The 25,137-nt window shown below is 37.6% G+C and overlaps 2 protein-coding genes across 3 annotated transcripts; both read left to right on the forward strand.

Annotated features, from left to right (window-relative positions):
• Nucleotides 1–3,210: 3,210 nt before the first annotated feature.
• ptcd2 (pentatricopeptide repeat domain 2) lies at nt 3,211–8,265 on the forward strand. Its single transcript, XM_042509411.2, has 10 exons — nt 3,211–3,367; nt 4,386–4,478; nt 4,568–4,697; nt 4,916–5,033; nt 5,145–5,223; nt 5,305–5,396; nt 6,123–6,236; nt 6,335–6,409; nt 6,497–6,610; nt 7,633–8,265. The coding sequence occupies exons 1-10, from the start codon at nt 3,238–3,240 to the stop codon at nt 7,852–7,854; spliced, it is 1,167 nt and encodes a 388-aa protein (XP_042365345.2). The 5' UTR covers nt 3,211–3,237; the 3' UTR covers nt 7,855–8,265.
• Nucleotides 8,266–10,141: 1,876 nt separating this feature from the next.
• Nucleotides 10,142–19,988, forward strand: cacfd1 (calcium channel flower domain containing 1). Of its 2 annotated transcripts, none has more exons than XM_088070997.1 (5): nt 10,142–10,754; nt 13,414–13,486; nt 15,328–15,453; nt 15,967–16,074; nt 16,258–16,520. In XM_088070997.1, the coding sequence occupies exons 1-5, from the start codon at nt 10,643–10,645 to the stop codon at nt 16,265–16,267; spliced, it is 429 nt and encodes a 142-aa protein (XP_087927123.1). In that variant the 5' UTR covers nt 10,142–10,642; the 3' UTR covers nt 16,268–16,520. The 2 variants fall into 2 exon arrangements, with proteins under 2 accessions (XP_087927123.1, XP_042365422.1); XM_042509488.2 differs by lacking the exon at nt 16,258–16,520 and adding an exon at nt 16,528–19,988 and having other exon boundaries at nt 10,146–10,754.
• The last annotated feature ends 5,149 nt before the right edge of the window (nt 19,989–25,137 follow it).

A 25,137-nucleotide genomic window follows, 5' to 3' on the forward strand; every position in this document is an offset into this window, starting at 1 on the left:
CCCAAAAAGTTTACAAGAAATAAATAAAAGTTACAAGAAAAATGTCCTGAATAGAGATAAATTTTATAAAATTGCTTTTAAAGAAGTTAAAATTTCAAGAGAACTGCATATATATATTTTTGTTAAAATTGTCATTTTCTTCTTTTTTTACCTTTTTTTTTGGAAATTTTGCTGCAACTTTTGTTAATTTCTTGCTAATTTGGGGGGTTTGATAAAGAGTCAATATATGCAGTTTATTAGAAATTTAATCTTAAAAATTAGATAGAACATTGAACTTGTCATGATTAAAATAACATTAGATTGGAGTGTATTTAGCTTCTCCAGTATGCAGTGAACTGAAGGACCTCTTAGATCAGATGCCCCAGGGACACTGACTGAAAAAGCAGAGCAGAATGAGAGGACATGTCTCCACAGTTCAACATCCATTTGCTGTACAGTGAGAGTACAAGAGTCCACATGTCTGATGTCAGTCTCTCAGAGCTATTTCAGCAAATATACTGCACACCAGCGAGAGTACAGCTTTTGTCTTTCCTTCCATAGTACACACAAGTTATGCAAATAAGAGATCATCCCCACTTTTTATCCCAAACCAGCATGCAACTGCGGGTGTTTATGATTTAGTGCAAAATCAGTCAGTGTCTGCACATAAATGCATATCATAATCCCGGCTATAGATGGAAGCTAGCCTATTTAATTGTCTTTCAAGGACAGTAACTTTAGTGGCACACTGTGTGACACAGTAATCAGCAGCAGCTGTTTTTCTTTTTTCTTCTGTGCCAAAACTGTTTCAGTGGGGACATTTATTAATGATGATGGGACACCCCAGGCACTTTCCAAAACCAAAGGGAAGTGCACGCCGGGATAAATCAAAGAAGATGTAAGAGCTACGATCAGTCGGCAGAACCTGGCTGACTGGGAAATCAAAGCCTGTGTGCTAAAATAGACCTCCCTTACAAACAGCACATTTCCCTGTTAGTTACTGCATTATCTGAGCAACTCAACAGGAGCTGCCACCACACTTAAACCTGTGGCTTTAGATGAACTATATGTCGGATAACCTGTTTTTAAATTCATGCAAACATACATATGCACAGAGAGAAACCCACTGAGAGGCACACACCTTGCAGGATACCATAAATTATCCAAAGCCCTGTGTCTGATTGGCTGAGCAAGCAATCTTAGCTGGATGGGCTGAGATGTTGTTGCCAAGGCAACAGTGGGGAACACCCTGTCCCAGCCCTCTTTCCTCTGTGCGAGGTGGTCTATTCAAGGAGTTAGTCTCCGAAACAGTTTAATCATGAAGTGAATCCTCAACGGCTGCAGGCTTAGCAATTATGTTTCCTGCAGTGGAAAATCACATCTTAAACATGAAATCGTATATAAGGAAACATAAAAAGAGTATTGGATTATGTGATGAAATTTTAAATCGAGAAATTGAATCTAATATTTCGATTTAATTTGAAACGTATGCACACAATATGGCCCATCTCAGAGAAAATGCAGCAGAGCTCCCGTGTGAGGACTTCGTTATGTAACGCTGTGCAGGTCAATGGGTACACTGACTGGTTGCAGGGTTTGGTGTTCACCGAGGCCTAAAGAGAGAGCATAGGTGAATGTAAATCGCTTTTAATAAAACAAGAAGCTGATTTGGATCTTACATATTTTACAACATAATATTTGAACTAAAAATAATCATTCTGTAAGCAAGTTCAAAGTGTAATTCAACTTAAAATGTTCTGCAAAACCACAGCTTTGGCATTGATAACCATAATGTTTTGAATGTGCTGTTTGATTCTCTGATATGGAGTTTGTTGTGTTAAATATTTCAAGCCCAGGGCGCAAAGTGTGAAAATGCAGGGGTTTTTTTGCCAAGTTTAGAACAGACTCTGGGTGCTCTGATGCATAGAGCATCTGGTTTGAGAGTTGTTTGAAACAGGAACATTTTGTTTACAGAGACACAGATTACATATAACCAGGATGTATATTAATCTTCCTTTGTATCCTTCAGAATCCTCATCTTAAAGGTTACAAGTAGTTTCATTTAAAAATGTTAAGCTTAAATAATGACGTCATTTGAATGCATGGGGTCTTTCCCTGACGTTGCTTTATTTGCCACAGAAGAGTAACAATGCAACACTCCAATGGTTTATCTTTAATTGCAGCAGAAATTAGAAACAATAAAAATTCAAAAAATCTAAAACAGAACTGCAGCCTTTAGAATTCTTTTTTTATTTGATTAGATTCAAATGATTGCACAGAGTAGACTATACGTGGAAGAGTTGTGTGTTTTTTTTTTAAGAAAGCTTCCTGTAAATAATTATAATGATGAACATTCATGAAATAATTTGTTCTTAATTATTTCTTTTAGTATCTCAAAATATCTCATTACTTTGAGAGAATGAGTCATTATTTTAAGAAAGCTTATATTAAGTCATTATTTTCAGATGCCTAATCATTATTTTGAGATACTGAGTCATTATTTTAAGAAAGTTTCTTTTTAGACTTTTAGATACTTAGTCATTATTTTTGTGTTTTTCCAGTAACAATGGCTTTCAGGATGTTTTTGGTGGAAATGGGCTTCCATACAGTTCTCATCTAACATTCGGTATGTGTAGTGATAATATAGATAAGATAGATATGACATAAATACTATATATATATGTATATATGCTCGGCTATTGATGGCAATGACAACCAATACAGCCAAAACACCCAGACTGTATGTATGTGCATCATGGTCTGCATTACATATTATCATTATGCATTATATTTTTACATTTTATACATTAGTGAGCCCCAAACTTCCTGACAGCAGCAAACTCATCAGACATGTTTAAAAAAGCAGTGCAACAGCACCACCTGTAGGTTAAACGATACATTTTTGATAATAAAATACTTCTCCCTATAGTTTAAACATGCACCACAGAAATTAAAAGCGATTTGTGTGACAGAGTAGAAATGAGTATCGATAATATAAAAGAGATACAATTTAAAAAAAACACTGTACTCCGCGTATTTTCACTGCGCGCTGCCATGTTGGATGATACCAACTAGGTAATGTCTATTACAAAATTAAAACAAAGAGCTACACTCACTGTTTTACTCGAATTAATAAATATTATTGGTATAATTGGTTACAGTACGTTTTTTAAAATATTTTTTTCAAAATACGGGCAGTTATCGAGGTGTTAAACTCCATAATATCTCACATAACACCCCCTTTGTTTTTTTAGTTAAATGGTACAGTCAGTGGGCAACATGGCGCTGACGAGGGTCGCTAAATGTTGTCGGTCGTTGGTTCGTGAACCTTCAAAAGGGCTTTTCTGTGGTGTTTTGCAGCCAGGCTGGACTGAAAGCTGCTCCGGAGGTAAGACATATAAAACCCGACAATAAGTCCTCTGTCTAATACCCAGGTGACAGTTTAAACTGGCTGCTTTAGCAGACAGAAGCTACATTAGCAGCTCGTCAATAGTAACGCAGAGGTGCAGAAATGCTATTCAACTTTACAGTAACTGACTCTAAATGTATGTAACTGTTCATAAAAATCCCCCAAAACTCGCTTTACCGGAGGTTTAATTGTCAGGGTTTGTAGCAATAGTATCTTTTTTTTATTTATTTGTAAATGTAAGGCATATGGGAACTTCAGTTTTAGTGCTGCAGCGAGGCTACATTACAGAGGCTGGACGAAGTTGTTGTTCTGTTTGTCTCAAGTCAACATTACAAACATGAATTCAAACAGCTACATTCACGTCTTTTGTTTTGTTCTGTGGTTGTTGTCTGGTTTAACTTGTCTAATTTGGTTTGATTTTGTTTTATTTTTGTTGTTTCTTCTGCCTAACTGTGGATCCGTTTATTTTTATATTATTTATATTTGTGTATAAAGTATAAAAGCCATTATATTTAAAATAATGCCAAAATTAATTTTTTAAAAACTGACAAAAAAAGTCCGTAACTTTGAGTTTTCAACAACAGAGTAACATACTCAATGTATACAAATCATTGATGCTTCTAACAACAGAGTAACCTATAAGATTAATAAAATCACTGATGCTTTTAACAAAAGAGTATTTATGCTTTTAACAGAGTAAATGATGAAGTCATAAGTCAGTGGTGTTAATAATCAAGTCCAGATAGAAGTCTTTCTTTGATTTTGACAAGTGAACTCTAAAGTCATCAGGATTGCGACTCTTGTCTGACTTGAATCATGTGTATGGAGTCCACACCTCTGCTAAATAATAATAAGATGTCAAGGGAGCAGGGTTTTTTAAAGTGAAGTTTATTTTTCCCCCAGCGACATTAACTGTTTTAAAAATTAAACCACCCTTATTTTTACATCACAACATGACTGCATTGTTGTTCTTATCTGCTTCTTGTTCTCTACCCAGCTAAGAGGCACCTGTTGACAGAAGATGTCATCAAACTACAAAACTTCCAGCAAAGGAAGCTGGCGGTGGCTCACCTCGTCAGTGGATCGCAAGGTGAGGTAGTCTTTGTCGCTGCCTCTAAAGCTGCAGTTATGTGTTATGATCCATAGAGTAAGGCTCATACTTTTACCTCCACTTTACAGTTAATATCATTGAGCAATTCAGTGAGAAGCTACAGAGGAAAGAGCTGATACTGCGAGATGAGCTGAAGCTTCTCCTTCACTTGTGCCAGTCTACAGACGACATGATGATAGCCAGAGATGCCATTTATAGGTATAGTACATCTTTATGTACAATTTTGTAAAGCAAAAATAAAGTAAACCATGTTCAGCACCAAAATATTGTGTTCTCTGCTCTTTATCTGCATTATCTTTCACAATAGACTCTACCTTCTTTACAGAGTGAAACAAATACATCTCTAATATTGCTATGTCATGTATCCAGTATTTCAAGTAAGTTTATGTTATGATCCCTTAATTTGCACTCACTAGGTATCATGCAGAGAACCGGAACATGGCGTACGGAGACTTCAAGTTTGGCCCTCTCTTCATGAGACTGTGCTATGAGCTGGGCCTGGAGGGCTTGGCTGCATCTTCAATCACAGATCAGGTCAAAAATTGCATTGATTAAAACCCTTTCTATTGGCAAAAGTGTTAAAATGCAGTACTTGTCTTAGAGCCTGCTTGGACTATTAACATTTCCTCTCACTTGTCTGAACAGAACATGAAGGGATTTTTCAACGACTCGACTTCCTTTAACATCGCCATTGACATGCTATTCACAAAAGGATATTTTGAAAGTAAGTGACAAAACAACTAGCCCTTGTTTTTCCTCCATGTGTAATTATTAACACGTGCATAACAAACTTTGGCTATTGCAGATGCCATGGAGGTACTAAAAACCATGAGGAATCAAGGGGTAACATTCAACAAAGACACAGTGATACTGGCATCTGGCACCTGCTATAAATTGGTAATGTTTCTCTGAATTGTTTGATTAACTGATTGAAGAACACTTTGTTAGTGGTTAGTGGCATCTTGTGAAGATTGCAAATTGCAACCAGCTTGAAGGTTCTCCCGGCTAGAATTCCCTCAGTGTCGATTGTTCGGGTTTTTACCAGGAGCCAAATTCTCAGCTGAGGTCTCTTCTTCTCCATAACAAACAGACGCGGTGATATTAACCAGTAAAAACAATGAATAAAGCAGTTTCAAGGTAAAAATCAATGTTTTTTCAATGCTGTTTGGCACGTTGCAGACGTGCCGTTCACCCAGCACCTGCAAATGTGAACTCACCTTTTATCTAATCCAGACGCTCAGGAGGTTTTCCCTGTGAGCCCAATTATCCTAAGAGGAATGCTCTACTCCAAAACAAACAGACCAGCAGATTTAAACTGGTAAAAACCCTGGGAAAAAAGCAGTTTCTAATGGCAAATTAAAGTTTCTTCAACACCGTCCGACATCACGCCAGCCCAGCACCTACTGATGAGTGCACTCCCTTCTTCTCTGATAACTTATTTTGCAGTGATTATACACTGAAGAAAACATTCATACTTTATTATATCCAATTCCTTCCAGTATATCCCTCTAAATCCTACACACTGGACCTTAAAATGATAACATCTATTTCAGCCTTACAAATATATTTGTTTTAAGATGTAAAAACTTCGCAGCAGTTAATATTGTGTTTTTATATCGTCAGAACACGGCTGAGTCCTTCAGCATCTGCACTGCTCTGATAGAGGAGGAACAGACCAAAGGGAACTTTATCCCAAGACACGCTTACTGCTTCGCTGTGGCATTAGCACTTAAACAGGTATGGTATATTTATGTCTTTTTCCTTTCAGCCATGCAGAAAGATGTGGAAAATGTTACATAATCAGTAATCTGTTTTGTCGTTTTTTTCTGTTTCAGGATGACATAGAAAAGGCCCAGTCATTGTTCTCACAAATAATGAGCACTGACAGCAGATTATGCCAAAATTTAAAGGTAAGTGTTAGTCGTATAACTATACTATGCATTATTCCTTGCCGTTGTTGTTAAATGATTAACATATTCTTCTTTACTGTGATTTAGGTTATGATTCAAGCAATGTCGGGAGCAGTGACAGATGCCATAAACACCCTGTCTGCAGCCATGGGACCTCGAGGTCCATCTTTTGTGAGGAAAACTGAATTTTCTCAGGAGGTGGTGAGTCAAACATCCATCTGTTTTGTTGTACAATGACACAGATGCTACTTTTACTCTTAAATTTGTAACTAAGGATGCAGTAATTGTATGTGAAAACATATAATAACAAACAGTCCTACAAGAGATGTTCATCTAAAAGGGCCAGAGTTTAGGATTTAGGGAGATGTGTTGGCAGAAATTTAATATGATAAAATAAGTACTATTTCTTTAGTGTATAATCACCTTAAAATAAGAATAATTTTGCATGTGTTACTGTAGAAAGAGCAGTTTATATCTACATAGGGAGCGGGTCCTTATCCAACGAGCCCGCCATGTTGCATCACCATGTTTTTACAGAAGCTCAGAATGGACAAACCAAAGATGGGATCATTCATGTTTCAACATAGGCCATCATCGCGGTGAAGCAGTGTTATGTTATAATGCAGCAAAAATCTGAAAAAAACCTCTGACTCTGAGTACTTTTAAGTCAAACCTCAAAATGTTTTTGTTTTTTTTTAAACACTGCCCACTGTACCCTGTAATGACACTAAACTCATTTTTAAGTTTGATTTGAAATCACTTTAAATAATCTTTTTATCTTTGCACCTCTTGGCTGCACTTTTTCTATTTTTAATGGCGATTTTTTTATTTTAAATTGTAAACAATTTAATAATGAATTGCTTCTTTTTTTTACTCTTTTATTTTAAGTCTCTATCCTTTTAATACAATTGTTATTTATTACTTAATTATTTTTAATCAATTACTGTAAAGCACCTTGAATTACCCTGTTGTATGAATTGTGCTCAACAGATAAAACTGCCCTGCCTTGCTTTGCCTAATTCAGTAACCCAGTAAAAACCTCCTCAACAATAAAAACTAAAGGATTCTCAATGGGAACATTTTTAGCTGGTTGCAATATGCAGTCCTCACCACTAGATGCCACTAAATCCTCCTAAATCTCTCACACCGTTCCAAACTAGAGATGTCTGTAAATCACTGAAAAACTGCGTGCTGGCTCAGTGGCTTCTCGTGACCTGTTTCAGGTGGATTTGCTGCGCATGCAGAGTGAGGGCGGCCCACACACGATGAAAGTGCAGCAGGTAGTGACTGGTCTTGAGCAAGCCAGTCAGGTGACCCAGTACACCATCGACAGCATGCTGTGCCAAACACCCACAGGGAAGAGGAAACCGGTGCCAGTACTGGAGGAGAGGAGGATGAGCCGAAGGACTCTGCAGCCGCTGCAGTCCACTCTGCTGTCAGAGTGAGAGACGCTCCAGTCCTGCTCTATCTACAGACTCTGAAACTGTTTTACCCCAATCTGACAAAAAACACAAACTCTGACCAGATTGGATTTACTAATCTGGTGTAAGTGTATATTTGGTCACAATTACTAAATCTACCTCTCCGTAAACACAGACACAGTCATCCCTCTGCTGACTGGACTTTTGGCCCTTTTTTTGTCAGCCCTATTCAAAATTTGAGGTCACAGTTCATGTTTGCGCAGCAGGCACTTTAACAAAAAGCTGCTGAGAGAAAATACAGAAGCAACACCATCTAAATGGGTATGGATTTCCATGCAAGGGTATCATAAATAACTAGTGATTTGGGAAGAAGGTGTTGTGTATAAGTGTGTGTGAGTCATTAAAGGTTAATCAGATATTTACTAATTAAAAGAAGATTCTTTGTCTTGCTTTTAAAGTGTAGGGATGCTGGTGAAATCATGCTTGTTTTGCCATCTTTGTTGGCTCACACTGTATTCAAGTCTGTGTAAACAACAGCCAGGTGCTCATGTGTTCATTGCAGTAGGTTTTGCAAAGGTGTAGTCACACCTCCTGTTCATAATGGCCACTTAGAGATTTCCCACAAAAATATATTCCAAATTATATCTGAAATCAGTATGAGGCTTCAAAGTCAAAGTTACTGCCTTTTCCAAACGAAATTCCCATTTTTTATTATAACCCTTCCAGAGACAGACAAAGACGGCGTTCTGTACAACAAAGAAACTTTGGAACATGATTTGATTAACTCAAACAGCCGAGCCTCACATTTGCTTCTGATAAATCTTTGAACACGTTTTTACACAAAAGAAGCACTGTGACAATTTTACTCACCGTCACTTACACCAAAAGTACTGTAGGTACTCATAGAGAGCAAAACCTGTTTAATACGGATACCTGACTATTTTTTAGGACGGTTTTGAATGTTGTGAACCTATTCTTTAATGCTTTTTACCCATTCTATCCTAAAATGACAACAGTTTAGTTGTCAACAGTTGAATTAATCTGCAACTAATTGGATAATCAGTTTGAGCTTTTTTTTCAAAGAAAAAAAGTAAAAATTCACTGATTCCAGCATTAAATGTGAACATATTCTGCTTTTTTTATTTACTCCATTTAAGAAACCAGAAAAAAAACAGAATATCTTGGGGTTGTGGACAAAATCTTGGACTTTCAGAAACAATGATTTCATTGATTTTTATTTTATAGACCAAACAACTAATCTCACAATCACAGAGATAACCATCAGTTTCTCTCAAAGATGATAAACTGCCAATGTTTGAAAAATGCATTAAAAAACATTTAATCCTGTCTTAGAAACAAGTCCAGAATCCACAAAGACTCTTTTAACCATCTGAATGAAAATATTCTGTCTGCTTAATGATGAAAAACATTTAGAACCAGTTTCCCAAGATGCGCCTTTGGTTTCCAAATCGTTGAACCTTGGCAGGCTGTCAGCTGTCTGGTTAGGAAACAGTCACAAATGATTTTTTTGTATTAATTTTTCATCCAGATGTTATGAGGAGTCTTGGGATTCCCCATCGAGGGTGCATTTGGGAGTGAACTCCTAAAGGTGCAGCATTCAAAAGTGGTTTCAGTGTTCATATGTTCACCTGACTGATGTTTCAAGACTGACTTGTGAAACTGTGAACCTATCCTTAAAATAATCTTTTTGAAGGCTATGCATTTTATGGAAAGAAAAAATGAATGCACAATGCAACTTGCGATAAAATTGCTTTATAAAAATAATAATAATAATGAGACTATTATCTCTATCTAAATCTAAGAAAATAAATGAATGAATTAGCATCGAATTTTTTTCAGACTTATAAAAGTATTTATGATAAAATTATTTGAATTAATTCAGAAACTTGATATTTTGAATCTTGATAATTAAACAGTGGAAAAAAAGGAATGTTTTTTTCTCCACGAAAACCTTCCTCACAACTCTGAGATAATGATCTCGTAAATTTAGAAAAACGGGGCTTTTTTGTTTGTTTGGGTTGTTTTTTTAGTCGTCCATACTTTTCTATATGACTCAAATGTAATGGTAAAGCACAAACTTGGGACCTAGAACAACATTTGGGGCTCATAATTTCCATGTATTTTGAACATTAAAATCCCCAAAGGTTCCGGCTCCAAGCCTTTCATCTCAATAATTTTAGAATCGTTAAAATAATAGTAGTTAAAATAAAATATATTCTTTACAACCTCAAACCTGCTGATCGGAACACATGTAAACAAACCATGACGCACTTCAGCTCCCTCCCACAATGCACCGCTTACATCGGCTGAGGCAGCCACGGAGGAGAACAACGGAGCCGCGACTCGAAGCCAAACAAACCGGGTGGAAAGTGTACATTTATAAAATAGTACAAAGGGAGTAGTTTTGGCTCATTTCTAGGATTACTATAAGGAGTTAAGGACGGGTGCAGCGGTGATATCCACTCCTCACGGCAGCTGGGTAGCGGTGCTCTTTAGCATCAGCTAGCCGGTTAGCTGGTGGTGACTGACGGGGAAGCTGTTTGTAACATCAGCCCGGCTGGCCACCACACGGACAGACAAAGGAGAGAAAAGACAAAAAAAAAAGAACTTAAAAGTTGAAATTACGTGACATATTACTGATAGGGAGCGTTGTTTTGTTATTAACAAGTTAGCCGTTAGTTTTCAGACTAGCTTTAGCTAACTGAACTTAGCTATCGTTGGGTCGTCTCCGGCTTTGACATCTGTAAATACTGGATTTGGGAGCTTTAGCTAACATCGCAGGGAAGACACAATGAGCACCGAGGCGGAGACCGCAGCGTCCACTAAACCCACTCAGGAGGATGACGGCATGACATGGTGGTACCGATGGCTCTGCAAAATAGCTGGAGTTTTGGGAGGAATATGTAAGTAGTTATTAAAGTCCATTTCTTGTCTCGCTTGATCAGTAAATAAACGATACGCCGAGATAAACCTAAATCCTACCATAGCTCCGTTTACAGTGAATACAGCTGCTGAGTGTGATGTTAATACCATCACACACGTTTGTGCACTTTTCTGTGACAACCAAGTGACTTTATTGTCATGTCAGCATACTTTCACACAGTGTATATACTATTACGCATTATCTATACTAATGTGGGGCTTAGAGGTGGATCGGGACAGAAAAGGCATCAGATTACTATTTGGAAATTTTCGTTCAAACCTTACTTCACTTACAGCCATGACAGACAAAAGCTTTGTCACAGCCCATTGTCCCCTCTCTGCAGCAGCCTCTGTTGGGCACCGCCTGTTTGCATGGCTTGCTCATTACATTACAGCTTGTTATTGCTAAATGAAAACTATATTATTGGAGCACACATAGTCCTCAGAGGGTGCTCTCTCTCTCTCTCTGTACTTCATTGTGAGATTGAAGTGTTTTTTTTACTGCTGAATTTGCAGTTTTCCCGCAGCATTGCAGCCCTCCTGTCTCTCCCTCTATCCTTCTCTCCTTCACAGTGACACCAGAGTCACAGTGCCTGTATCACATTAACCACCTGGGGCACTGCATATTCAATGGGCTCTGTATTATTAAGGAGGCTGGACGGTCCAAAGGAGCAGGATATGCTGTGTCGTTCTTCCACTGGTTGTGGCAGCGTGGGCTTGTCTGGCCTGAGAGCTCTCACAGACACTAGATATTTACCCTCTCTTCTCTCTGAGTCTCAGCCCAAAGTTGATGGATGGTGTTAAGTCTCAAATACAAATGTCAGACTCAGCACTTACTTGGTGTTGCTGTGTGAACTGCGAGTCAGAAGTTTAAAATACTCAGTGTTTTAGGGTTTGATGTGTGCCATTCATAAATACCACAGAATTAAAGATATGAAATAATACACATAGTTAAATTAGGAAATGAAAGAGAGGGATCTCATTGGTTGTTTTTCTTCTGCATCTTTCCTTCTCATTAGTGAAAGAAATACACTTATGTGTCTTAACTGAAACTATGTGACCACCTTTAACCCTTTAAAACCTGTATCAACATCAGTTTTCTTGTGCTGCATTCATGTTTTTTTCACAAGTACTTGGAAACATGGGGGAGGGGGCAATAAGCAATATGAGGTGATTTCCCCAGTTTAAAAATACTAGGGAAAATGTTAAGAAAACTTTATTTATAATGATCATGATTGCATATTTATAATTAAATTACATATTTTTTTCCAGGTTATTTTGTGAACTTTCATTTTTGTGATAATTTTCAGATAATTTTCTTGTGCTTTTTACAAATTTCTTGCTTTTTTTTCAAAAGTTTTGGACTTTAGGTTCCACAAAATAAACCATCAGAAAATTTTACTTGGGGCTGCAAGACCGTCACTGTTTTCAGATGCTTAACTGTGTGAACAGTTAATTTAGAAAGGTATTGCCAAATTAATTGCCAGATTAAAGGTTAACAATTAACCCCAAAAGCTCATATCCTTATTTTTATTTATATATTTACATTTGAACCATAAAGACAAGGCGCTACAGCAGATTCACTTCACATGTTTCAGGGTTTAATGCTTTATGTCAGTGTGAATAGAACTGATAATTGGATTTAAAAAAAAATATATTTACACTATCTACTGCTGCTGTGTTAATTTCTTTGGCTGACACACTTGTACAGTATGTGATGTTGCCGTATCACACATTATCTCAGGGCCTGACACTAATTACCACATTTAGAACAGTGACATGAATTTTTCACAGCTTTTGCAAAACTAATGAACACACCTCCAAATATCTACTTACCAGTGAATTTGTGCATGTTAATACACCTCAAGCTCATCTCATATTGCAGTTTACACGTATTTCAGACAGTGGATAGTCAGACACTGGATTTAAGCAGGTCCCATTGGACCTGTGTGTGTGTGTGTGTGTGTGTGTGTGTGTGTGTGTGTGTGTGTGTGTGTGTGTGTGTGTGGTACAGTGGAAAAAGTGATGGAACACAAAGCACAGTCACGGCAAAAGCTAAAAAAAGGCCAATATTGAAAATGCTCAGATTATCATGAAATAAATCCTGTGCATGAATAATGCAACTTGCTTTGATTTTAACGGAGTTGTTTAAAATTTGATATGGGTGATTAATTTTAAGCCCAGACATGTTTCATAATAGCTTTTACATCTAGATATGAGGGCTGGGGTCCATTCTGTTTTATTTCCGATGTTTCAGAATTGCTTTAGGATATAAGGCAGTCATAGGCTGCTTTGACAGACATCTCTGTGTGTTTGTTGCATATTTTCATGGCTGTGCATGCTCCATTTGTTCTGCATTGCCGATTTTCATGTGTTTTTTATTGCGCACAGACTGTACTAACCAAACAGAGCATACATGAAAACTTAGTATGTAATAATCATGGCTTTTAAAACAGGAGCAGCTGAACTCTTAATAGCCACATCTGTAATTCTGAGATCCATTCTGACATCTGAAATATTTCACATGTAAAATTCCAACAGCTAATGGTCAGGCCTAATATTTTTTTGTACAATCTGTCATATGTTTTATCTTAACAACAGCCCTTTTGCTTTGTCTTTTCTCCTGTCCAAATCACGCAGCCTGTGCCATCTCAGGAGTGTGGAACTGTGTCACTGTGAACCCTTTAAACATCGCAGCTGGAGTCTGGATGGTGTAAGTCTTTAATGCTTGTTATGCTTACTTAAATGTAGCATGCATAAATGAGCTCCTTCACATTCTGTAGGCAGAGATATTTTTATATGCTGTTTGTAGACAGAAATAACACGTAGCTGTTATATGAATTGGTTTACTTATGTACTGAACATCCATAACCCAAGCCTGGTTACCTCCATTTATCTGGTTTGTTTAATTACTTTTTTCTTTTTTTTTCCTGTCTTCTTATTTTGGTTATTTGTGTAAACCTGGATGGGAGGGTGTGTGTGGGCATCTGTGTAAATGGCAATCAATTAAATACATGTATTCACATGTCAAATGGTCATATTTTGAAAGCATAAATAAAGTTGGAAAAAAAGCAAGATGCAGAAAAAGGTTTAAATTAGATTCTTTTTCCCAACAGTTTTGTGTGTATGGAATTAAAAGCCTGTCCCAAATACAAGCCTGTTCAGTTATTCAAGCAAATAACAGACCAGGCTATTAATTGAAGTTTTATGGTAAATAAAAAACGATCTGTGACAGCTTTCCTGTGCAGATTTACAGTTTTTGTTATTTATATATCTCATGCATTATGCACTTGTATTAACTTTTCATTTTCATTCTTCTGTTTGTATGTGCAGTATGATCTTACACTGTGACTGAGCAATAGTCTCTTGAAGATATAGCACATCCAACAGGAAAGACACCTTTAGTTTTTATCCTTCTGCACTGCATCGATCACTGAGTGAAAGTCCTGCCTAGGAAAAAAAAAGACTGATTAGTTTTTTTGGTCATTTCAATTTCAATTTAAAACATTGAAATCAGTCAGCCATTTGTGTTCTTTACACAGATCACACCAGAGTGAGTTGTTCAATAGTAAATTCATCAGAAACCATAATAGGTGATGATAAATTAGTGATTTTTTTTAAAGCAGCAATCTTAAAAATGCACCAGACTCGCTACTGGTCTTTGTTATATATGATATGTATAATGTTTTGGACAGTTGGGTCAGGCATAAAAACAACAACATTTGAATACTCACCTTGAGTTCTGGGAAATGGTGACAGGAGGTGGGCAATTTGCACTATTTTTTGCCATTTTCTAGATAATCCAATTAATCAGTAATTGAATTAATAGATAACAAAAGTATTGTTGGTTGCAGCCCTAGAGCCTTTTCAGTTTTCCCAGAAATAACATTTAGTGCAACAACAGGGATGAAAATGTCATAAACAAACACTGTCTCCCTTCGACTGTCAACACCTGAGCAGATTAATAAAAAAGACTAAGATTTAAATGACGTTGGCTGTGTCCTGACTGGCAGCCAAACTGACATCATCCCAGTTTTTTACCACGTGGACATGAAATATTTATTTTAGCTGGTAAACAGAATATGAATCAGCAACTATTTTGAATTGAATGAATTATTTTAGTCAATTTTCTTGGAAATTTCCCAATTATTCCCTGGTTCCAGCTTCTCCATTATGAGGATTTGCTGCTTTTTGTTGTCCGAGGTGTGAGTAAACTGAATATACTTGTGTTTTCAACTGTCGGTCAGACAAAACATGACATTTTAAGATGTTACCTCAGTGAATTCATCAAAAAATATTTTTCAGATCAATCCTTTATTAACATAATAGTAAGCTACAGTCCAAACTCCACTAACCAGCTCCCTGCTGTTTCTGTGACAGTAAACATGTGAGCATAGGCCCAAATTGAAAACCTTGAACAATGACAATGACATGCATGATGGTTCTTTTCGATCCAGCTGCTGTATTCAGACTCCACCAGACTTGAGTTGTACAGTGTTTGAGATGGAAAAGATAACTCGCTGCTGTGTTTGTGTCCTCCCCTCCTGTCTCAAGGTTGAACGCCTTTGTGCTGTTCCTATGTGAAGTCCCATTCTGCTGCCAGTTCATAGAGTTTGCCAACGCAGTAGCAGCCCGTGCCGACAAACTCAAACCTTGGCAGAAAGCCTTCTTCTACTGTGGGTGAGAACAGCTGTGCATTGTATTCAGTCTATCTGAGACTGTACTTTACTGTATGAAAAGTAACATTTTTGGAATTTGAATATTCTGATGTTATTAATATTACATAAACCACTGGACACACTCGAATACGGTTCTTTTATTTCCAGCATGTTTTCTAGTCCACATGACACAAGCCAGGATACATCGAGTATATTCAATATATCGTCCACTCCTTGTTGAAAACAGTAGAGTCAAAACCGGCCCAACAACTGGAGCAAACTGTCTCATTTTATAGCTAAACAGTACACTAAAACATGTAACACAATCTTGGTTAGCGCTTCCTACTTTTGATTGGTGGTTTTCCTTCAGCCATGGTAGATTCTAGCAAAGGCACATCTGTCTCATAAGCTACTGTGTGGATATAATGACAATGTCAGCAAATATGACAAAAATTTGTTGTTATAAAAGTAACCAACCGAAGCATTCATACGATTTACTGACTTTTGTTTTTTCCCTCCGGCTGCTCATTTTCAGGATGGCTCTGTTTCCCATATTCTTGAGTTTCTCCTTTACAACCTTGTTCGGAAACGCCATCGCCTTTGCCACAGGAGTTCTGTACGGCCTTGCATCTTTAGGCAAAAAGTAAGATGTCTTTTTAGTATTCAGTCACATGGAATGACGTTATGACGCATCAGAAAAGATGTCAGCTATTTTACATAACATCATTTACTATCAGTATCTGTTTGAATGAAGATGTACAATACAGACATTTTGTAATTACTCATATCTCTTCATGTGTCACTCATAAAAACGCTCCTCTAAAAGGTTACATTAAAACAGGCTCCCATTAAAATCAGTTTTCCACATTCTAATCAGTTAATAGGGATTTTATTTTATGTTTCTAACAACCTTAATGAGCCTCTTTTATTCATGCAAATTAACTTCTGACAAGGTGAGTCGTGTAATAACCTCGCAATTAACACTTGTTCTCCCGTCTTACCCGCTTCTCCTTTGTTTCTACCCGCCTCTCCCTCGTCATAACCTTTTATTACCCTCCTCTCTTGCTTCCCGTCTTCCTTTTCTTTCTTTTCTCAGGGGAGACGCGGTGACTTACGCCAGACTGCAGCATCAGAAACAGGGCGATGAAGAGAGGATGACAGAAACAGCAAACGGGGCTCCGGAGTGAGGCGTTTCCACCCTCCTCTTCCCCTCTATTCTTCAGTTCTTATATCCCTCCATCCATCCTGCACCTCCCTCCATGCCTTCTTTCCTTTTGCCCCCATTTCTATCACTACATCATTATGGTACTGAGTTAATTTATTGACTCAAACTGCTGCATTCTTGTTGTTTTGACCTAAAAGTATCCAAACAGATTAACGTTGGATTCAGGCCATTATTTGGTACCTGGTGTGTGAATGGGATGTCTCGTTATGACTCGATACTTTAGATCGTACGTTTTGTTTTCATGGTTTTGAACCTTCTTCTGAGTTGTATTTATTACTTGTATCCCTTTGTTGTTTGTGGATGCTGTCAGTTGTAAACCCTGTTTTTGAAGGAAACGCGAGGTACATTTTTTTTAAGCCCAGAAAGAGCCTTTTAGGAAATCTGAAAAAATAATGTGATTGTAAAATGTATATAATTCAGGTTTTTCACCACCTTCTCTTCTCATTTCTCCATTTTTACATTCCTCCTCCCCTCACGTCTTATTCTCTCCCACCTGAGATGCGAGCTGAGGAGGCAAAGATTAGACATGTGGTGAGAGGAAAACAAGAGGCATTTAACAAAATGAGACATGCAAGCTTCAGAGCCGTCTGTTAGGCAGCGTCTGTTAAATGAGGTGTTATACAGCTGCATCATCAGCTGTGCCTCTCATATGCGTCATGGGTACTTTTGCAAAGGATACATCTGTGCATCCTCGCTCACAGCTCCTCCTCTTTCCTCGAGATCCATTTTAGAAATTGAGTCATCCTTCAAGATACTGAGACCTTTTTGGTTGCAGGCAGGGGTACGGAGGAGAGAGGAGGCACTAAATACAGAAATGAGAAGAGCTGTATGACCTTTAGGCTGTGATTCAGAGTTGTCTGATTGAAGGGGTGCAGTGGGTAAGGATAAGTTAATAACATGGGGCTTAGACCTGTTTTATCAGCACACCCAAATATTGATATCATCTCTTTTGCAGCCCTAACTTTGTTATCATGGGAACGTTTTGGGCAAAGCTTGTTGGGTGAACTCTGCTTTTAAATCAAAGAATCTACTTTAAAGGTCCAGTGTGTAGGATTTAGGGGGATATATCTGGCAGTAATGGAATCTAATTTACTAAGTATGTTTTATTTAGTGTATAATCACCTGAAAATAAGAATAGTCTTGTTTTCATTAGCTGAGAATGTTAGCTACGTAGGGAGCTGGTCCGCAGAGTCTACCGTGTTGCACCCCCGTGTTTCTACAGAAGTCCAGAACGCACAAACCAAACACTGGCTCAAGAAAGGGCCATTCACATTTTCTCAATGCCCATCGTAGTTAGCAGCCCCTCTGCAACAAGCAGTGTCCAAAAAAAAACGCTGATTTTTAAAGGGAAACTGCTTTATTTATTATTCTTATATGGGGCAACATATCATGTAGGTGGAACTGTGTGGGTTTTTTACCTGCTACACAGACTCCTGCGGCGTTTTTCCAATTGATAATACAGTTGGCTATGCAGCATTTTGAAGAGTATAGGCTATCTGCATTTGAACTGAATTTCTCAATTGGATCGTTTTAACAACGTGATGCATTAAGTGGATTAATTTATTTTAATGTGAAATGTAAAAAAAAAAAAACACTAGGCTGCTCAACTGCTTTGCATCTCCTGTAGGACAAAGACAAAGAAATTTTCATCATTTTTTAAACCGATTGGGCTAATTTTTTACACACTTCTGTTTTACCAGTTGGTTTGTACACACAAAACTGCTGTGTTATGTGTTTTTGCCAGTTTAAATCACTGGGTCCACTGGTTTTTGAGAGGTAGACATTTGCGGATAATTTTGTTCCCGGTAAAAACCTCCTGAATAATAAAAAAACAAAAGGAATCTCAACCAGGGGTTCATGCATGGCCCATTAGAAAAGTTTTATCTGGTTGTAATTTGCAGTTCTCACCACTAGATGCCACTAAATCCAACACACTGCTCTTTTAAGCAGCTAATGAAAGATTACTAAGGTAAAAACTAGTGCAACAAAAACTCTATTTCCATGTGATTATATTAAACTTAATCATTATATTTATTGAAAGTAACTGCCTGATTTTTAAGAAATCATTTGGACTGGGCAGAAACCTACACAGATCCGTGAATATCCGCGTTTCCATAAGTTTCTTCTGTGTATTTAAGTCCTAAAATGTACCTTCACTGGACTACTTTTGATGAAAGATGCGGTTTTGGTTTTACAGTATTAAACCGATTGTGCAGACAAACTCTGACTTGCAGCCTGAATGCATTTTTAAACATACATAGGCATTAGAGATACTTCAAACATTGGGGAATGTATCTGTTTACCCAAAGATAAAGACAGTTTATGCTTTCATGTATTTATATTTAAGGTGATTTAAGCTCAGCAGAGACATTCCTGCACTATTTTTTTGGTAGCATGGACTCTGGTTTCGAGGGAATGTCATTAAAAGCTTTCACTGTACCTGTCAGCTTGTTTACGTACGGGTCCTCATGATCAAGCAGCCGGTGGCCAAGTTGTGGCTGCAGATGTTGTGGCACATTGTCATGGAAAAAACTGGAATGTGCACTTACATGTTGCACCTTTTTTTGTTTGAGAGTCTGTAACTGAATATGTGTTTATCATGAGTCTTAAGTAGTACACATAACAAATTCAAAGAGGGGAAGTGTCTTGATTCAGGGACTAATTGGTCTGTATCCCACACAATCACCAGAGCCATGGTTTGCCTTTGTCACTCAAAATGAGGTATGCAGTGGTCAGAAATGTACAATTTGTTTTTGTGCTGTTTTGTTGCCTTGTCTCTGTTGTGTCATCAGTAATAAGGATGCTTTTGGGAATAATTGTTTACACGTACCTCTTACAGCTGTTTCCATCCTAAGTCTCTTACTGGCTGCTCAGTGACTGAGTGGATTATTCACACGTTACCACCAGCTCTCAGGTATCATACCAAACAATGCACAGACACAAAGTATGCGTAGATTGTAGATGTATGGTAGCATGACTTTATCATTTGAGCTGACTGAAAAGCATTTGGGTCACATTAAAAACGTGCACAACCAGTGTTCACGAGTGATTAAACACTACATACAAACCAGCAGTATGCTACAGTCTGACACTACACACTCTTACTGTTTTAACAAGATGTGAAAACAAAAAACACTACTTTCCTTGTCCACAGCCATCCATCCCTCCATCCATCCAGTTTTGTTTTATTGCAGTAACATGTATCCAAGACTATAACTTGATTGATTTTAAATCTGCAGGTGATGAGTGCATATGTTTGCTGTAAGGGATATGTGTATAATGTGTGTTGTGCTGTGAATCCTGATCCTGTGAATTAAACAAACTTGCTACTACGATGGGGCTGGCTTTTTATTTTGCCTTCATGCCAGCAAAAGCCATGGTCTCTTGTTTTTGGGTTGTCTGTCTATCTGTCTGTCTGTCCCATCCTGGTGAGCACAATATCTTAAGAACCCCTTTGTTCTTTGACTTTGGCACAAACGTTCACTCAGACCCAAAAGTTAACTGATTAGATATTGGTGGTCAAAGGTCAAGGTCAGTTTGATGTTATATTGCAGGAATGCCTTCAGGGAGTTTCCTCAAAATTAGCACAAACGTCCAGTAAAAAATTAAATAATTCACACAAATGTCTAATATAATAAAATACTGAAGGTCTGACATTTAATATTTTTAAGGTCAAAGGTCAGCTTCACTGTATATCATTATGTTCTGTAAAACATTTCATTCAACACCATAACTCGCAAACAACCATGAAGCCATAATTGTAACTCTCTTTATGTTTTTATTTTCATTGAGTGGTGACCAATGCACCAAATTTATGATGTGTCCTGTTAAAAGCTGGCACTGCCATAAGGTTCTGTGTTAACAAAAGCATATTTAGCAACCACAGAGTTCGACACGAAAACACAGATGGCCCTATGTAGCGTAACTTTTATTCTTTTTCCCATATTGATAAATTCCAAATCTATGAATATACTACAGTGTCTACTACTTCTGCTACAAAAACACTAAACACTTGATTGGAAAGACGCCTTAAATAATGTTTGTTATTTTAAATAAATGCACCTGTTATTTAAGCACTAATTTGGTCCCTTTGGAAAACTGTGTTGCTTTGAAAACTTGCATATCAAAGCAATGATTGTTACATCCCTGTTATAGCCATAAACAGCACTAATTGGCATTCAACCTTTGTGACCCACAGTGTTTGTGATGAAGCTCCTCCAGAGATAATCCTCATTAATGAGAAGCTTTCATTACTTTGTCTTCGCTCTGTAAGTGAAGCATTGTTTGTGGCATGAATGGCCCTTGAAAGCAGACCTGTGATGATTGGAACCAGATTGCTATTGGAGCAAAGATCCTTGAGGATTCAAATAAAGCATTTCATTTATCTGAGTTTGTTCAGGGGACACCACTAGTACCGCCACTTGAATTCATTGAATCATTTAATTTATGTTTTTAGAGGATGTTTTGGCTGATTATGTCTACAAAACTAATGTAAGATCTTTCTTCTTCAGCATTTAAAGCCTGCTTGACTGCATTTGAATCGAGATTACCTGATATTATAGTAAATCCCTTATTTATGTCACGCATAAGATTGATTCTAATTATGTATGAATCAGTACAGTTTGGTTTTATGTACAGGTAAATACTTGCTGCGGTACATGTATTCATTAAAAATGCTTATTTGTTTTTTGTGCAGAGGATCAAGCACTCATAGAAGTGACAGTATATATTATTCAGAGCACACCACCAGGCATGCCCAAAATACTTTAAAGTAAGTGTAACATTTCTCAAGTCTGAGTACCATCACAATCTTCTTAGAGGTTTATACTTTTGGGTGTTGAGGATTCTCTTTCATTTTTTTTCTTTATTAATGATCAAAGAACAACATCTGAAAGAGGATTTCAGGTCGGGTGTGCTGAAGAATTCTTCATAACGTGTCAGGCTCATCCCACAAATCCAGGTTTCCCTAGCGTTGCCAGTTTCTGTATTTTATTTATAGGCTGTCTTGCATCTTTTTGTTTTGTTTGTTATTTATATGTAAGGGGAGACTCATTCTTTTAGTGATAAAAGTGTTCGAAATCAATCTGACTTGACATTCCAGCAACCCTTTTTTATTATTTATTTATTTGTTTATTTTGTGCATTTTTCCCTAAGGTACAATGTAGTGCCAGCTGAGGAAACAATCTTCATGTTTTATTTGCAACTGGATAGTCACTTTTCAATTTTTCAGTTTTATTTATAAAGCCCATTTAAGTGACTTTTTCTTTTACATGTTATAGTACTTTTATGATCAGCTATTCTTTGACGTCTCTCAGTGTCTTTCTTATATATCCTTTTCCGCGTGAACGTGTTAACAAATGCACCACAACCTTTGTGTTCCTCTGACTTAGGTTTTTTTTATATGGATTGCTTAAATTTCTTTTATTGTTGGATACAATGCACACAAGGTGTATACACTGAACAGAAATTTAAATGCGATACTTGCTGTTTTTTGTTGGTTTTGCTCCAATTTTTCACAGGTTTCTCTTAAGGACTATTTTAAATTCACACAAAAGGCTTATTTCTGAAAAATTTGGTTGCAAATTTGTTAAAATCGGTGTCGGTGAGCACTGCTCTAAAATATTCCATCCACCTGACAGGTGTGTTGTATTGAGGTGCTGAATAAGCTGCATCGTTAGTGCACAGGTGTGCCCTGGAATGGCACGGCCGCTCTAAACTGTGCAGTTTTATCTTGGAATAAAAGACATTTATTGGGATTTCAGATCAGAATTTGTTTTGTTTTTTGTTCATAGATACCCCAAAGAATCAGTCAGTATGTGGAGGGACACACTTTGTCTCATGTAGTGTGACACCTCTCCTTCACACAGAGTTGATCAGGTTGTTGACTCCCTCGATGGCTGTGCAAAGCTGCTGGATAATGGCAAGAACTGAGCATGATGTTGTACACACAGATTCTGTCTGGTGAGTATGCAGGCCATGCAACAACTGTGATGTTTTCAGCTTCCAGGAATAGCGCACAGATTATTGCAACATGGGGCGGTGCATTATCAAACTGCATGACAATTGACCTCAGGATCTTGCCACGGTATCTGTGCATTCAATCTGACGTCAAGGAAATGCACCTGTTGTTCATAGTTTATATTAGCCCATACCATAACCTCACCGCCGCCATGGGACATTCTGTTCTCGATGTTGGCATAAACAAACCCCCTCGCCCACACCGTACATGCTGTCTGTCAGCTGCCCGGTACATTGTAAACCATGATTCATCTGTGAAGTGTTCACTTCTCCAAAGTGACACCTTTAAAGGTGAGCCCACTCAAGTGGGTTACCACGATAAACAGCTGTCAGGTCAAGACCCTGGTGAGGATGATGAGCATGCAGATGAGCCCTGAGACAGTTTCTGACAGTTTGTGCAGAAATTCTTTAGTTGTGCAGAGAAACTGTTGCGTGAGCTGTTCGGGTGGCTGATTTCAAATGATCTCGCAGTCATTGGTAATAGCCACTCAGGTGATGACAGTGTTTGCCCTAAGTCTTGTTTACGTTTTTTGTTACTGTTGTGGTATTAAACCACTTTATGTCTATGTAAGTATGCTGACTAAAGATGTGCTTCCGTAGCCTATGTAACTTTATTTTATACATAATTATGAGAGGGGTGCCCTATTTTTTTATAGCTTGAGCACTGGCCCCCCAAAATGTCAATGCACGGCATTGTGTCTTATTGCAGTGAAGTGACCATTCAGTTGACAAACAACAGCTGTGGTGGACATTCCTGCAGTCAGCAGACTTGTAACATCAGTGGCATTGTGTTGTGTCATAAAACTGCACGTTTTAGAGTGGTCTTTTATTGTGACCCTCCTGAGGCCCACCTGTGCACTAATGATAATTTCTGATCAGCATCTTGATATGCCACACTCGTCAGCTGGATGGATTATTTCGGGAAAGGAGAAGTGCTCACTAACATGGTTTTTGAGAGAAATTAGCCTTTTGTGAACTGAAGTCTAAGATCTTGGGAGCAAAAAACAGTGTTGCATTTAAATTTGTGTTCAGTGTAAATTGTAAACAATACATTAAGCATCATTAAACCAATGCCTGTCTGTGAGGCTGACCTTACATGAGGGTTGGATATTTTGAGGTTAAAGGTTATTTTAAAGGTTTTTATTGTTGGTTTCTGTTTGATTAATTAATCAAATTAATGATCACCACATGTCAACATTTATTTCCAACTGCATTGTGTCAGCATTATCCTTCCCTTGTGAGGCAAGCTTCCAGTTTTAAGATCTTGCCATTAAGTGCCGATTGTGGGGATGTAGTTGCAATTTAAGTCTATTTGCGGCTTTTAAACTGCAATGTTACTTTTCTTTTTATATGCATAATTAATCTTTTGAAAATGTCTGCAAAAATGTAAAAATGGCATTCTAACTGATACTTTAAGTTATAGTGAGTAATCAACAGAGGGCGCCATTGCATTATTTCAGTACTATGTCTTTGTTTTAATTAAGTATTTCACCTATAGTATTTAATTATGTAATATCCTACTACTACTAGAAGTACAAATAGAAGATACTATTTTAATGGGTATTGAGCCTGTGCACTTGAAGGGTTATTATTGTCCTGCACATGCATGAAAGGTTTAATGTTGTGGCAGCAATAACAAGACAACATGTTAAGAGGTGGAAGCTTTATAAAAGCTGAGCGTCATGACCATCAACACTCCATCGTTTCCACTCTATATCAAACAGCCATTTATTGCCTAAAGCGAGATGTCATTTTGCGGTCACCAAAACAATTTGTCCTGCAGGTAACAATGGCTGCTTAGTGACTGAACTCTTGTTATCTACTAATAGGCTCATTGGGCTCCTGTGGGGGGAAACTCAAAGGACGATGAAAAGAACTAAATGAGGTTTGTGCGATGAATCGTAGCCATCTGATCAGCAGTGTCCCGACTCTGTAATGCAGTTACGAAGAGCTAAATGCAACTTGAAAGATTCCTTTTATATTGTGGGAAATACCCCGAGGCTCATGGCCTGCAGTTGAATCAATGCATGATGCAATAAGACAAAATGTAGCCTCGATCTGACAAGGGAAAATAAGTTGTCTAATTCAGGAAATCTCATATGACATAACCAAATATTCCTTTTTTTCAGAAATACTAAAGGAAAAATAATTCATTTACAGCCATTTTCCCAAAAATAGTGAGTAACGCCACAGTGCATGATAGCCTACTTATTTACAAGTAAAAGTACAAAATAAAGACATACTGATGACAAAATGTAAAAGTATCAAAGCAAAGGTGCTTATTATGCAGAAAGGCCCATGTGAGCATTTTATAATTAAATCATTGAAATATTTTCAAAGCTTTGACATGTAAGCAGTCGTTTGATGTTGCGGTTGCCCAGTGCATATGTTAATTTGTACTGCTTTGTGTACATTTGGGATGCTAAATCAACAGCAATACATTACATTTTCAAAATAAATGAG

Source organism: Plectropomus leopardus, chromosome 20 (genome assembly GCF_026936395.1).
Source record: "Plectropomus leopardus strain MGB_pleo_1.0 chromosome 20, ASM2693639v1, whole genome shotgun sequence".
In the NCBI taxonomy this organism is placed as follows: domain Eukaryota; kingdom Metazoa; phylum Chordata; class Actinopteri; order Perciformes; family Serranidae; genus Plectropomus; species Plectropomus leopardus.